This window comes from Panthera pardus, unplaced genomic scaffold (assembly GCF_024362965.1).
Source record: "Panthera pardus isolate Hobbes unplaced genomic scaffold, ASM2436296v1 HiC_scaffold_24, whole genome shotgun sequence".
NCBI classification, from domain to species: Eukaryota; Metazoa; Chordata; class Mammalia; order Carnivora; family Felidae; genus Panthera; species Panthera pardus.
The window spans coordinates 16,419,970-16,435,709 of record NW_026526810.1 but is presented as its reverse complement, the minus strand read 5'-3'; the positions used below and the strand labels follow the sequence as shown (position 1 = coordinate 16,435,709).

Here is a 15,740-nt window from a genome sequence, read left to right as displayed (position 1 = left end):
TGGCATCTAAATGGCTAAAATCCCCTCCCCATTCTCCTAAGCTAGTGCTCTGTTCCCAATCATATACATACACTATACAAACAAGTGTGAAGAGACATCTCAGTGGAGACATCTATCATAATAAAATCTTGGAAACTATGTAATCTGCCTCATGAAAGACAGACTTAGTAAATTGTTATCTATTTATATAAAGAATAATAGACTGATATTATATATAAATATAATCTGGCTGATAGAAAGAATGAAGTTTTGTGCTGCATCATGTGAAATTATCAATATAGGTTTGTAGGTTTTTGATCTAAAAAATTGCACTAATGGTTCATTTTTACACATTCAAGTGAAGTAACATATGAAGGAGTTCATAACATACTACCCCAAAAATATGGCATCTGGCATATTGACTATTTTTAGTTACCCCCCTACACATAGAAAGTCAACTCTGATCATGGGAGCAAATAGCAAAATATTATGTAAAATTAATGCTAGGTGGATATTTTATGTAAATATATGTTTACATGCACACTGAAAAAATATATGAAATAACACACATACCACTATAGTTAGTAATGGAAACCATGCCTTGGACTCAGACTCATTGGATTCAAATTCTAGTTTTGATGCTTGATAGCAATGTTACTTTAGGCAATTTATCTAACTTCCTGTGCCTTGTTTCTTTAGTCTGCAAAATATGGAAGAATTGTACTTATACAATGATTTGACAGCTAAGTGAGTTAATATACATCTTTAGAACAGGGTTTGATTCAGACCAAAAACTCAATAGAAGTGTTAGCTCTTAGAATTGCCCCAAATATTACAAAGTAACTTCCACTGGGGAATGAGAATTGGGTATATATGTGATTGTTGTTAATTAAAATCCATACCTTATTCATATTTCCTCAGATTTTTCCTAATGTCATTTTCTTGTTGTAAGATACCACATATATGTTCAGTAGTCATGTCCCCTTAGGCTTCTCTTGGCCATGACAATTTTTTTTGTTTTTACCATGCTTATACTTTTTATAGTGATCATTAATTACTTTTAGAATTAAAAACTAAATATTAAGATAAAATAAAATTATACTTAATTCTCAACTCTAATGTACTTGATTATCTAGTTTATTAACCCCCCCTTCCAAACCCTTTCCAGCCTACTCTTTTTGACAACTCTAACTATTCTCCTCATAATTTTCTGGTTTCTATACTGCGTTAAGAAGCTGGCTTTAGATACCAGAAATGGTATGATGAACTCCCTGAGCCTTACACACAATCCAAACTTCCATATTTGATCACTCATATACTTATAGAGTATAATTTATATCAGTTTACAACCCTGACTAAGCATACCCTGCAATTGGGAAGTGAATATACAGAAAAGAAGACTTTACCAATAAGCTTTGCTATAAGGACTATGTTGCTAGACCCACATATGTCTTTCAACAATTCTATCTTTTCCAAAGTCTAGACCTATCTCCAAGTCATAAACCCAAGGTATGAGCTTAAGGTACATCAAATCTGGAATAAAACTAACAAAACAACTATTCTATATAAAACGAAAGCTAAAGAATTTGCAAAACTGATCATAACTCCTGTATCATATATAAAAATTAAATCAAAAGGGATTAAAGACATAAATGTAAGCATTTAAAATATAAAACTTTTAGATGAAAACATAGGTGTAAATCTGTGTGACCTTAAGTAAATCATGTTTACTTAGATATGATGTACCTACTGTACAAGCAACCTAATAATAATAATAATAATATAATAATAATAAAGTGGACTTCATCACAATTACATAAAAGTTTTTGCTTCAAAGGACACTATAAAGGAAGTAAAAAGACAACCAGCAGAATGGTAGAAAATATTTGCAAATATCATATAAAGGAAGTCTTAAAACTCAACAATAAAAGGATAAAAAAAATTAATGGGAAAAAGATTTGAATAAATAATTCACCAAAAAATGATAAACAAATGGCCAATCAACACATGAAAAGATATTCAAAATTCTTAGTCAATAGGGAAATGCAAAAGAATAGCTCAATGAGGTGCCTTTTCACACTCACTAGGAGGGCTATAATCAAAAAGACAATAACAAGTGTTAAGGAGGATGTGGACAAATTGGAACCTTCATACTTTGCTGATAGAAATGTAAATTAGTGCAGCCACTTTAGAAGAAAGGTCAGGAGTACCTAAGAATTCAACCATAAAGCTATCCTATGATCCACAATTCTACTTTTAAGTGCATAACCCAAAATAAATGAAAACGCACATCTATGCAAAAATTTGTACATGAATTTTCATAGCAGCCTTATTATATAATAGTTGGAGAGAGGAAATAACTCTTTATCAACTGATAAATGGATAAACAAAACATTATATGGTATGGCATATCTATACTACAATGTCATTTAGTATAAAAAGGAATGAAGGGTTGATTCATGCTGTAAAATAGATGAACTCTGAAAAATGTTATGCTATATGGAAAAAAAAATCCAAACATAAAAGGCCACATTTTATATGAGTCCATTTATATGAAATGTACAAAATACCCAAATCCATAGAGACAGAAACCTGAGCAGTGATTGTCAGAGAATGGGGGGGAAGGATGAATAGGGAGTGACTGCTAATGGTTATTGGGTTTCATTATAGGATGATGAAATGTTCTGGAATTAAATAGTAGGGATGGTTGTAAAGCATTGTGAATATCAAAAAATCACTGACTTGTGTGATTTAAGAAAGGTGGTTATAATGGTGTGGGCATTATATATTTTTTTGAAATTCCAATTAAGGGAAATTTTATAAAATACCTGACTAGTAATCTGAAAACTGTCAAGGACATCAAAAACAAAGAAAGTCTGAGAAGCTTTCTGAGTCTTGCCACACCAAGAAGAGCCTTGAGACAGGAGTACTAAATGTAATATGTTGTCCTGGATGAGATATGGGAACAGAAAAAAGACATTATGTAGAAACTGAGGACATATGAATAAAGTCTGGACTTTGATATTGGTTCATTAATTATAACAAATGAACCATACTAATGCAAGATTTTGACAATAGAGGAATATATATGTGAGATGTAGAATAATTCTCTGGACTATCTTTGAAATAATTATGTAAATATAAAGCTGTTCTGAAATAAAAAAAAAATTAAGAGAAAAAATTTGATCAGAAAATTATATGCAAAAAGGTCCTAACATGGTCACCTTCAAAGGAGAAGGTTGGTGGGCAAGGGTAAAAAGGAGACATACCACTAAAGAATCTCTACAATTCTATTTTTTTAATTGTCTTTCATTTGAATTTGTAAACTGTACCAAATAAAAGACAATCAAATGATACAGACAACGTTGTTCAAGGACACTTGTCTGTCAAAAGAATATAATAATGTTAAAAAAGAAAGGAGAAGACATTTGCAATATACACCAAATATATACCCGCTATATCAAGAACTCACTGAAATTCTCTTTTCCTTATTGATTTCTAAGAAAAAAGTGCAAGAGTCTTTGATCATTATGAAGTACTTGCTCTTTGTGATCTCTCTACTCTGCACCTGCTGAAGATCTCTCCACCTAGGTGGTCCTCCCACCTTCTGCTTTTGTCACACTCAAACCTACACAGCACACAGACTCCCACCACTATTCCTCTGGCAGGACAAAGAACACCAGGCTTCCTCCCTAGCAGTGGAACCCACATCACAGCCACTACAAAACCCAAACCCACCATAAGAATGGGGGCAATTAAGTAAATACTGGAAGAGATCAACAGTCAGCCAGTGAAAAGAAAATGGTTAGATGCTAACCATGAGGTCTTGATAATTTATACCCACACATTCTTATCCTTGGATAATAAGATGCTTGGGCAACATCTACACAAATCCCAACAGCATTATTCTGAATTTTTTGCTTTTTTAAATAATCCAAATAAACACTGATAACTTCAAATATACAGACTTGATGTTTTCTTAATAACTCAATCTTAGAGGAAAAGTCTGAGGACAAGGAGGAACAGAGAAAAACATTTGTTTTGGGGGTACCTGGCTGGCTCAGTTAGCAAAGCACGCAACTCTTGACCTCAGGGTTGTGGGTTTGAGCCCCACACTGGGTGTAGAGATTACTTAAAAAAAATAAAAAAATAAATTAAAAAAATTGTTTTAAGTTTGTTTTGAAAGCAGATTTCTATTTTGAGTTTGTTATGTTGCAAAATTATAGCAAAGTGAATGGTAGATTGTGATTGTTTTGACTAACATAAATTGTTTTGCATTTCCTGAATTTGAGGAAACTATAAAAATCCTACCAAGGCTTCAAAATAAGATGTGCTGCTACTTGGATAAAAGTCCCTTGTAGGGGGTAAAAAAACAAAACAAAACAAAACAACTTTAAAATAAAACAAATATAATACAAATATAGTACAGAACAAGATATAAAATCAGGCCAGTTTTTAAATATAAAACAAGATACTGTGAAGTTCCGTTTGTGTGACCACTCGACAATCCCCAGTCTATCTTTTGTGCCTTCAGGAGGACTTTTGTGGAAGAAGTCTTTAAAATATGACATTTGACTTAAATAAAAAGCATTTTTGCTAGTATTAAAAGTCATACCCACTAAAACGTTAGTGAATTTTTTATCCCAAAGCATCAGAACTAAAACAAATACAAAGGAAACATATAAAATAAGATGTAAACAATTAGGGGTATCTGGGTGGCTCAGTCTATTAAGCATCTGACTTCCACTCAGGTCACAATCTCACAGTTATTGAGTTTAAGCCCTGAATGGGGCTCTCTGCTGACAGCTAGGAGCTCCAAGTCTGGAGCTGGTTTCAGATTCTGTCTCCCTTTCTCTCTGCCCCTCCCCCACTCACACCCTCTCTCTGTCTCTCTCAAAAATAAACATTAAAAAAAAGATGTAAACAATTTGAGATAGAGGTAAAATGATTTAATACCTTAGACATTTGTGGAACGTGGACAATATTTGAAATGATATTGCAGAGAGACTAAAGTCCTTTTTATGATAAAATTTAAAATTCAGAAGCAGAAATTCAAGACAATAGAACTATGAAGACTACATGGTTTGAAGTCTGCATTCTATGTGAGCAGCTATTTTTTATTAATTAATTAATTAATTTAATAAACACACATTCTGCTTCCTATGTATCAGGTAATTTTCCAGGTACTTTATCATTAACCCAAATAACAACCATATGAGTTGTTTCCTATTTCCATCCCTCTTACATTTTAGGAAACTGAGGCCCCGAGAGGTCTAGAACCACACCCAAAGTCACACACAGTTCACAAGTGTTTGAACCCAGATTCAAGCCCAGCATTCTGGTCACCGTGCCTCTGCTCTTAAAAGTTTTTATAAATCTATACATGCAAACTTAAAGCCTGAGCAGAAAGCTGGGTGAAAAAACGAAACAGAACACATACTTGCTGCACAAAAACCTAAGACAGCCCCTATAGGCTCATTGCTCAAGGCGCTGGGTGGCAGCCTTTCACTACAGGTACAATCTATTCACAGGAAAACTGACCAGGAGATATTTTTGCTGTAGGGTCCCTCCCCCAATCTGGGGAACAGGATTCTTGTAAAATCCCAAGATCAGCTTTAGAAGAGGCTGAGCAGGGGAAGGAAGTGCCTAACTCTCTGAAAATACTCAAACAGGTCACAAGTAACAAAAAAGACATTCTTCCAACCACAGCTTTTGCACACATTCTCACTGTATCCAGGCTTTGGGCAAGAACACCCTAGATGGTCAGCAAACTACACCAAATCTCACCTACTGCCTGTACATTTTTTTACATGGTTGAGAGGGAATCAGAAAGGCAATTTTGTGACACGTGAAAATTATATAAAGTTCAAGTTTCATAAATAAAGTATATAAATAAAGTATAATTAGAACATAACTGAATAGAAAGACCCAGTCTTTTCTTCCTGAATGGGAAAAAAATCCAGTTTTCCACTCCTATGTGTTTCTCCTTTACTCTCACACTACCACTATGTTCACACAGAACACTTTACTCCTGATATTTCTATAACCAAATTTGTGGGGTGTTTTCTCCACACCAAGTAATTCTCCATGACACCAGCTGGATGTTACATAATTAACTCAATTCTGATACTATCCTACCTGGAGGTAGTGTCATATCCTATAGTTAAGGGCTCAGTCCCAGAAGACTGCTGTCACCCACTTCAGATACCAATTGCAAGGAACAGGGCCACAGGTTACCCAAAACTTCTGTTTGGTATGGCTACAAATCAAAAAGTTCCTGTGATCTTCTGTGCCTTTTGGTTTAATTAATGTGCTAGAGTAGAACTCAGGGAAATGTTTACAGTTGACCCTTGAACAACACAAATTTGAACTGTATCGGTCCGCTTATATGTGGATTTTTTTAAATAAATATATTGGAAAAAATTTTGGAGATTTGTGACAATTCGAAAAAACTTTAAGGTGAGCCATGTAGATTAGAAATACTCAAAAAATTGAGTAAAAACTAAGTGTTAATATAAGAATATAGTATATAATACATGTAACATACAAAATAGGTGTGAATCAACTATTTTTATCTGTAAGGCTTCTGGTCAACAGTAGGCTATTAGTTAAGTTTGGGGAGAATTAAAAGTTATACATAGGGGAACCTAGGTGGCTTAGTTGGTTGCGCATCCAACTTCTGCTCAGGTCATGATCTCACAGCTCATGGGTTCAAGCCCCTCACTGGTCTCTCTGCTGTCAGTGCAGAGCCTGCTTCAGATCCTCTGTTCCCCTCTTTCTGCCCCTCCCCAGCTTTCTCTCTCTCCTCTCTCTCAAAAATAAATGAACATTAAAAAATGTTATACATAGATTTTCAACTGTGCAGGAGTCGGTACCCCTAATCCCCATATTGTTCAGGATCAACTGTACTTACACTTACAGTTTATTAAAGGATATGATAAAAGGATACAGATGAACACCAGATGAGGATATATATAGGCCAAAGTCTGAGAGGGTCCTAAGAGCAAGAGCATTTGCCCCATGGAGTTTGGATGTATTATTCTCTAAGTACATGGATGTGTTCACCAATGTGGAAGCTCTGTGAGTACCATACTTTGGGGATTTTTATGGAAACGTCGTTAGGGAGGCATAAGCAATTATTAATTCCATAGTTAATTCCACCTCTTTAGAGAAGTGAAAAAATCTGAAATTATAATCATGGCTTCATCTTTCTGGTGGTCAGCTCTCATTCAGGAGACATCTAGGAACCCACTCAGAGTTGCCTCATTAGAACAAAAGATGCTCCTAAGGTTCTTATCGCTTAGGAATTTACAAGGGTTTTAAGAGCCCTGGGTCAGGGATGGGATCAAAGACCAACTATTAAAACAAGACTTGTTCCTAGTATTCTTATTAAAAAATAACAAGGGAACTCTGTGCCAGGAACTAGGAGTATATGTATTCCTTCACTGAAGTGTGTGTATATATATTTATATTTATATTTATATTTATATTTATATATATTTTTTCTATCATATCACAACAGCCATGCTCATTTGTTTATATATTTACCTTTGGCTACAACTTCACATTTGATATAGTTAAAATTGATGGGATTCAGGCCACAATACTTCAAAATATGTCATGTTGGCATATTGAATATTTAAACTGATGGAGTTTGAGAAAATAGCAGAAGAAAAAAAATTACTTTGCTCTCTCCCCACCCCTCTTCTGAAATAGGACGTAAAATTCTCATGGGAGAAGTACCCTCCTTATACCTGGAGGGAAGGTGCATCCTATTTTCCAAGACAAATGGATGCCAAGAATCTGAACAAACAGACCTTGCTAAATTTCTCCCGGTTTACTATACTAACCACATACTCTCTGACCTATCATATTCTTCCACAACTGCCCATCATTCATCAAATCTGGCAAAAAATAATCATCTTTGTTTTGTTCTTTAGGTCTTCATTTCTTTATTAAGGCTCCCATGTTGCACAAAATTTATATTAAATAACTTTATATGATTTTCTCTCGTTCATCTGCCTTTAGAATTTTAATTTTCGGGGGTGCCTGGGAGGCTCAGTCATTTAAGCATCCACTTTCTGCCCAGGTCATGATCTCATGGTTTCTGAGTTTGAACCCCACAATGGGTCGCTATTGTCAGTCCAGAGCCAGCTTCTGATCCTCTGTCTCCCTCTCACACTTCCCCCACTCTCACTCTCTCTCTCTCTTAAAAATAAATAAAACATTTGAAAATAAAATAAAATAATAAAAAAAATAATTTTAATTTTCAGATCCAGACAGAGACTCTAGGGGGTCAAGGAAAACTTTTTCCTTCCCAACAACAGAAAATGAAGTACAAAAATGGAGCCATTCCCATGGAATCCACCCATTTTACCATGCATCCCACCATCCTAAAGCTGCTGGCTTGATAGAATGGTAAAAATAGGCTAAGACTGAAAGACTCAGGTACAGTGCCAAGTAGTGGCAATATCTTAGAGGAATGGGGCTAGGTTTTCCAGGAGGATGTATATGCTCTGAATCAGCATTCAATATATGGTACAGTTTCTCTGATAGTCATAATTCATGGGCCCAGGAATTAAAGGGTAGAAATGGGAGTGGCACCATTCATTATTAATCTCAGTGACTTACTAGCAAAGTTTTACTTCCTGTCTTATGGCCTATGATTTGTTGGCCTGAAGATTTTAGTTCCAAAGGGAAGGATACTTAAAAGGAAGACACAAGAGTGATTCTACTGAACTGGAAGACTGGCACCCAGCCAGTCTGGGCTTCTCATGTCTCCAAAACAAATATGGAAGCAACTGTGGGTAACTGACCCTAATTACCAATGGGCAATTGGACTACTAACCACAAGAGAGGTAAGGAAGAACACTCTGGACTATAGGATATCTCTTAGGACATCTCTTAGTATTACTATACCCTATAATGAAAGCCAATAAAAAACTACAACCAGTAAAGATTTCTAAAGAGTCTGGACAATTAGTAATGAAGGTTTGGCCACCCCACAAGTTAAAGAACCAGAAGTGGTTGCTGAAGGCAAAGGGGATATAGAATGTGTAGTGGAAGAAGGTAGTTATAAATACCAGCTATAACCACATGATAGTCACCATGTGATAGTTAGGAGGACTGTAATAGTGATAAGTATTTTCTCTTTGTGATAGGTTTCTGTGGGTGTATGGGTATTTGTTTTATTTAGGTATCATTAACTTTTCATCATAGTACTTCAGTTGCATGAGATCAAGGAAAAAGTGAACATTGCCCAAAGACTTTGTATCCTTTCCTGGGGGAAGGCTTAAGGAGTTGTTTTGTTTTGTTTTGTTTTTTTGTATTTTTCTTTAATGTTTATTCATTTTTGAGAGAGAGAGAAAGAGAGAGAGAGAGAGAGAGAGAGAGAGAGAGAGAGAGAGAGAGATAGCATGAGTGGGGGAGGAACAGTGAGAGACAGACACAGAATTTGAAGCAGGCTCCAGGCTCTGAGCTGTCAGCAGAGCCTGAAGGCGTGGGGGCTCGAACTCAAACTGTGAGATCATGACCTGAGCCTAAGTCAGAAGCTTAACCACTGAGCCACCCAGGTGCCCTGATGAGATTTTACTTTTACCCAAAATAGCTACATCATGTTACACACAAGTAGGACATTGTTAATATCTTTATTTGGAGATTAAGTGTGGTTTAAGGAAATTAAGTGTGGTTTAAGGAAACCTATGAGTGCCAAATTGACAAGGGGTGGACTTATGATGGTAATTTTATGTGTTAACTTGTATGGGCCACAGTGCTCATACATTTGGTAAAACACCAGCCTGGATGCAACCATGAAGGTGTTTTTTAGAGGAGATCAACATCTAAATAGACCTTTGGTAAAGTGGATTAACCTCCTTAATGTGGGTGGGTCTCATCTAATCAGTTGAGGGTCTTGATAGAGAACAGACTCACGTCTCCTAAGGAATAGAGAATTCTGTCATCAGCCTGGTTTTGAACTAAAGTACTTAACTCTTTTGTATCTCCAGTCTACCAGCCTAACCTGTAGACTTTGGACTTGCCAGCCCCCATAATCACAAGTCAGTTTCTTAAAATAAATCTCTCTGTCCTTAATAAACTGGCCCTTTAGAGAAAAGGTTTACAGATCTGTATCCTAGTCACTTGGCCTATATCACAAAAGTTGTCAGGGATTCCTGGTCAGAATAGTGTGATTTAAAATCTTCCTCACTGTATTTATTCTTATAAGTTTTATTAGGAATGCTAATTTTGAAATGTAAACCCTAAAAAATATATTTTTTTAGAAAATGCAAAACCCATAGATTAATTGAATAGCAAATCTAGAAATAAACCTTTGCATGTAGGTCAAATGATTTTAACAAGAGTGCAAAAATCATTCAATGGGAGAGAGGACATTCTGTTCAATACACAGTGCTGGGAAAATTGAATATCCACAAGCTAACATTATAAATCTCATGGGTAAATGCTTCATGACATTAGCTTTGGCAATGATTCCTTTGATAGGACACCAGGGGCACAGAAATCAACAGAAAACTGGATTAAATGGGAATACACCAAAATTAAAAACTTTTGTGTATCAACAGTGTGAAAAAATCCAGAATGGGATAAAACATTTGCAAATTATACACTGATATGGGGTTAATTTGCATAATATATAAGAATTCCTACAACCCAACAACAACAAAAATAACCTGATTGAGACATGGGTAAAGGACTGGAATAGACATATCTTCAAAGAAGATATACCAATCAGTAAAAACCAGTATACAATGAGATACCACTTTACACCCATTAAAACGGCTATGATATTCAACAGCAACAACAGAAACAGAATGATAAGTATTGGTAAGGATACAGAGAAATTAGAACTCTTGTGCTTTGCTGTTAGAAATGTAAAATGGGTTTTTCGAGTGTGGGAGAGAAGATGGTGGGGTAGGAGGACACTGGGCTCATAGCATCCTGCTGATCACTTAGTTTCCACCCACACCTGCCTAAATAACACAGAAAAAGGCTAGAGGACTGGCAGAATGGACTCTCCAGAGCCAAGTGTAGACAAAAGGCCCACGGAAGAGGGGTAGGAAGGGCAGAGAGGCGGTGCGTGCTACATGGACTGGTGGGAGGGAGCTGGGGCAGTGGAGGGGCAGCCTGCCTGGCAAGGTGGATCCCCCGAGTCTGGCTTGCAAAACCGGAGGGGCCGGACGGAGTGAGTTCTGACAGCCAGCAGGACTTAACATCTGGAATGTTATGAGTCAACAGCTCTGCTTGGAGAGCAGGAGGGCAAGAAGACACCAGGAGAGAGAGGTGTTAAGCCCTGGAAGACAGAGCTCAGCTCAGAGAAGATCAAAGGTGATTGCCAGCGCCATCTCCCTCTCCCATCCCCCAGCCAAAACCCCAAAGGGAACCAGTTCACCAAACTTGCTTGCACCACACAAACACCTAACTCTGTGCTTCTGTGGATCCATCCCTCTTACGGGTCTGCCTGCCTCCCTCCTGGTGCCATCTGGGGACCCAGATGGCAAAGGGAGCTAAGCCTGCACCTCCTGCCCCTGTGCACCTTGCTGATCCACCCCGGTTAATACGCCAGATCCCATCAAAGCAGCACCACAAGCCTGGCAGTATGCAAGTAGCCCAGACAGGGGCCACACCACTCCACAGTGAGTCCTGCCCCTGGGAGAGGGGAAGATAAGGTACACACCTGTCTGACTGTGGCCCCAGCAGTGGGCTGGGAGCAGACATTGGGTCTGACTACAGCCCTGCCCACCAACACAAGTTACTCCAGACAGCACAAGGGAAGTGCCCTGCAGTTGGGAGCCACCCCAGGGACTACACAAAATGACAAAACAGAAGAAATCTCCTTAAAAGAAACTCCAGGAAGTAGCGACAGCTAACGAATTGATCAAAAACGACTTAAGCAGAGAGCCGGTGGGGGCGGTGCGAAGCTGCCGCGGTGTTGCTGCCCGGTTGCCGCGAGTCCTCGAAACTGCCTCCTTGTGGCGTGAGCTTCCAGCCTCGCTCTTCCCCCGGCGGCGGCGGTGGCGGCAGCAGGAGGAGGAGGGAGCGGAGGCGAGCGGGCGGCGGGCTCCATGGAGAGCGGCGGACGCTCGGGCAGAGGCGGCTCTTCCTCTCCGACACCCGGGCAGCAGTGACCGGCGCTTGCGCCCTCCTCCGCGTCGAAGCGGCCGCCGGCTCCGGGACCGACCGGCCTCGCTGTCACTCCCCGCGCCGCCGCCTCGCCTCCCGGCGCCCCTGCGCCCCGACTCGCCCACGCCCCAACTCCCCGGCGGGGTGGCGGCAGCCGGGCCCCCGCGGCGGCGGCAGCAAGAGCCCGCCTCTATGATGAAGTTCAAGCCCAACCAGACGCGGACCTATGACCGCGAGGGCTTCAAGAAGCGGGCGGCGTGCCTGTGCTTCCGGAGTGAGCAGGAGGACGAGGTGCTGTTGGTGAGCAGCAGTCGGTACCCAGACCAATGGATTGTCCCGGGAGGAGGAATGGAGCCAGAGGAGGAACCTGGTGGTGCTGCCGTCAGGGAAGTTTATGAAGAGGCTGGAGTCAAAGGAAAATTAGGCAGACTCCTGGGCATATTTGAGAACCAAGACCGAAAGCACAGAACGTATGTGTATGTTCTTACTGTCACTGAAATCTTAGAAGATTGGGAAGATTCTGTTAATATAGGAAGGAAGAGAGAATGGTTCAAAGTAGAAGATGCCATCAAAGTTCTCCAGTGTCATAAGCCTGTACATGCAGAGTATCTGGAAAAACTAAAGCTGGGTTGTTCTCCAACCAATGGAAATTCCACGGTCCCTTCCCTTCCAGATAACAACACCTTGTTTGTGACTGCTGCACAGACCTCTGGGTTGCCATCCAGTGTAAGATAGAGAGAATGGGGAGGGCCTCCCATGTGCAGTCTCACGGGGAGAGGTCTGTATTTTCCTTGGCAAACATCTGAATGACGCCTGCAAACTGTCTGAATTTGCCATGCAGGATTTTCAAACAATTTGCATGTTTTTCAGATGTTTTCAAATCTTCTTTAAAAAAAAAAAAAAGTGTAAAATATTTTAATAAGCCAAAGCCATGTGTAATTTTTTTTAGATGCCTTAACTATGCCCCCGGCCCCACCCCACCCCCCATTTTAGTTGTCATTTTTTCACAACATTTTGTTCAGTTTTTTTGTCCATTTGATGTCAGTCTGTGGTTTTTGCCAGATCACCTTACTTGTGGGTATATTTTTCCCTCTAAGTTATTTTCTCATTCACAGCATTAAGGTATTCAACAAATTCTGTTGTGGAGATTTATGAAAATAATTCTTGATATTAAACGAATCTACTGGTCCATAAACTTGTTTTATAGGATCACAGTTTTAATTCATAAATTCCAGACTTGGACTTTATGGTTCAATAACTGTTTTGACAAAGGACTTAATTTACTATTTTCAGAAATTTAACTCATTTGTCTGTTTTCACAACTGGTATTATGTCACTAGCTACCCAATATGGCCAATTCCTGCCCCCCCCCCCGCCCCGCCCAATAACTCAATAGTCCTTTAACACAAAGTTTAACTATATAGAGTGGTTTTTAGAGAGGTGTTGTAAGAAAAATGCACGCAGTAAATACATCTTATCATGAAAAACTGTGTTCATGGAACTTGAGTTAGCATGCTAGGTTGCCAATTCCTTTTATCTATAATCTCTTTACACAGAATACTTGATTGAGAACCAGAATACCCTTGATGTAAATTCCTTTTAAAGATACATTTCCAGTTTTTGAACTTACTGACCCCTCTTCAGTTAAACTTGCTGGTACTACTAACCACAGGATTAGAGTCTAACCTCAAATGCTGATCAGTGGTGACTGCATCACAATTGAGTAAAATGGCCTTCTTACTGTTCAGCTGTTACACACTTAGATATTAGGACACCTCAGAATGTCTCATCTTTTATAGATTGCCAATAAGTACTGTTTATCCTGTAACTTTTGGGGCACTGGAACATACCTGAGCTAAGAATTTCGTCTTAACACTTGTCTTTATACTCACTCACCACCAAGAATCCTATTGAAAAACACGTAAGGTACCCTGTCTGAAACTCCTGTACTCGCCGACCACCAAGTCACAAATGAGATGGGAGGAAAACAAACTTTGAATAAGACATGGGGTTGGGGGGCAAGTGAAAGATCTATGTAGACGTTAGCCTTGTAAATATTGTAACTGGTGAGTATAGAGTAGAAAGTAAGTATGGTTGTACATTTGTTCCACAAATTGTTAACCTTTGTAATTGCTGCTAAATAGTGCTGTTACACTTAAGAAAAATCAGTGCCATTGTTCTAAAAAAGATCTTGTGCCATAAATGCAGCTGAAATATAAGCATTAGTTCACAAATTAATGCTGTCAGAGGAATGAGCAAAGTAGAAAAACTTTTAACCAATGACATTTCATTTGAAATTATGTAGTGTGATCAAACATGATCATCCAGAGTTTTTATATTTTTCTTTGTACAGAGGTTATCCATTCTGGGTGTTTTTAAAAGAAACATTTTAAATCCACAGATTGACACTTTCTATCACTCTTCAATGGACTAGGATTTTTTTTGAGTAACCTGAAATTTCTTTAAATTACATACCTTAACACGGCAGAGAAACTGGATTTTGTATATAAAACTGTCCACCTGAAATGCTGTCACAAGTACTGGGGGAGGGAGGTTTCTTGTACATGATATTCTTAGAGGTAATAATGCATGAACTTATTTTATAAACTCTTGGACTATGTATTTGACATGTAAAATATGTACAGTATTAATGTCCGCCACCTCTTAAAAAGTGAGCCTATAAATATTGTTGTATAATTTTCTTTGGTCAAAAGCATTTGGACTAAGTAGTGCCACTCGGGTCAGGATTTTCTTCAGTGCCATTTAGCAAACCAACTGTCTTTAGTCTATGCAACTAGCAAAAATGGGTATGACACAACAGAATACAGTTGTTACACTTCGAATTTCACATGAGGGATTCTTTACTATTCTTCTGGAACCCAGTCTAGCAAAATTAGAGGAAAGGCCCTAAGATTTCTGTGAAGAGAAAAAGCCAACATTGTCAGGCTCAACAGTTGAATCTACTACACATAACAAATAGTGTCTACTATCTCAACCCTCCAAAGTTTACACTGTTGGGAATCATTTGTGCTTTCTGTGGGGTAGTTGGATGAAATTGGCAGCTAAATTTTTCAGTCCCATGTGCCTCCTAAATAAAATAACTAGGTTACAAGTTGACTTGCAGACACAAAGTAGCAACTATCCTGAATAATTGTTGGGGAGTTTTGTGTGTGTGGCTTTTTTTTTTTTTTAAATAAACAGGTGAAATATTCCAAACGGGCACATGCCATTCAATTTTCTGTCAATCACAGTTGTATAAAGTAGCAAAACTGAAGGGGTGGGGGTGGGGGGTGGAGATGACTGTTGTATACACTCTAAATTGCCTTGCATGGTCTCATTTGAGATAATTGGTGTAAGAATCTTGACTTTTTTTATATTTGGAAACCAAATAAAAATGGAAATAAATTTAAAAAAAAAACAAAAAAAAAAAAACGACTTAAGCAATATAACGGAACACGAATTTAGAATAATAGTCGTAAAATTAATCACTGGGCTTGAAAAAAGTATAGAGGACAGCATAGAATCTATTGCAACAGAGATCAAGGGACTAAAAAACAGTCATGAGGAGCTAAAAAAATGCTATAAATGAAGTACAAAATAAAATGGAGGTGGCCACAGCTCGGAAT

General features: G+C 38.4%; 1 protein-coding gene across 1 annotated transcript; it reads left to right on the top strand.

Annotated features, from left to right (window-relative positions):
* The first annotated feature begins 11,925 nt into the window (after nt 1-11,925).
* On the top strand, nt 11,926-15,519 carry LOC109258936 (diphosphoinositol polyphosphate phosphohydrolase 2). The gene has a single exon (XM_019436149.2). The coding sequence runs from the start codon at nt 12,307-12,309 to the stop codon at nt 12,847-12,849; it is 543 nt and encodes a 180-aa protein (XP_019291694.1). The 5' UTR covers nt 11,926-12,306; the 3' UTR covers nt 12,850-15,519.
* Nucleotides 15,520-15,740: the final 221 nt, after the last annotated feature.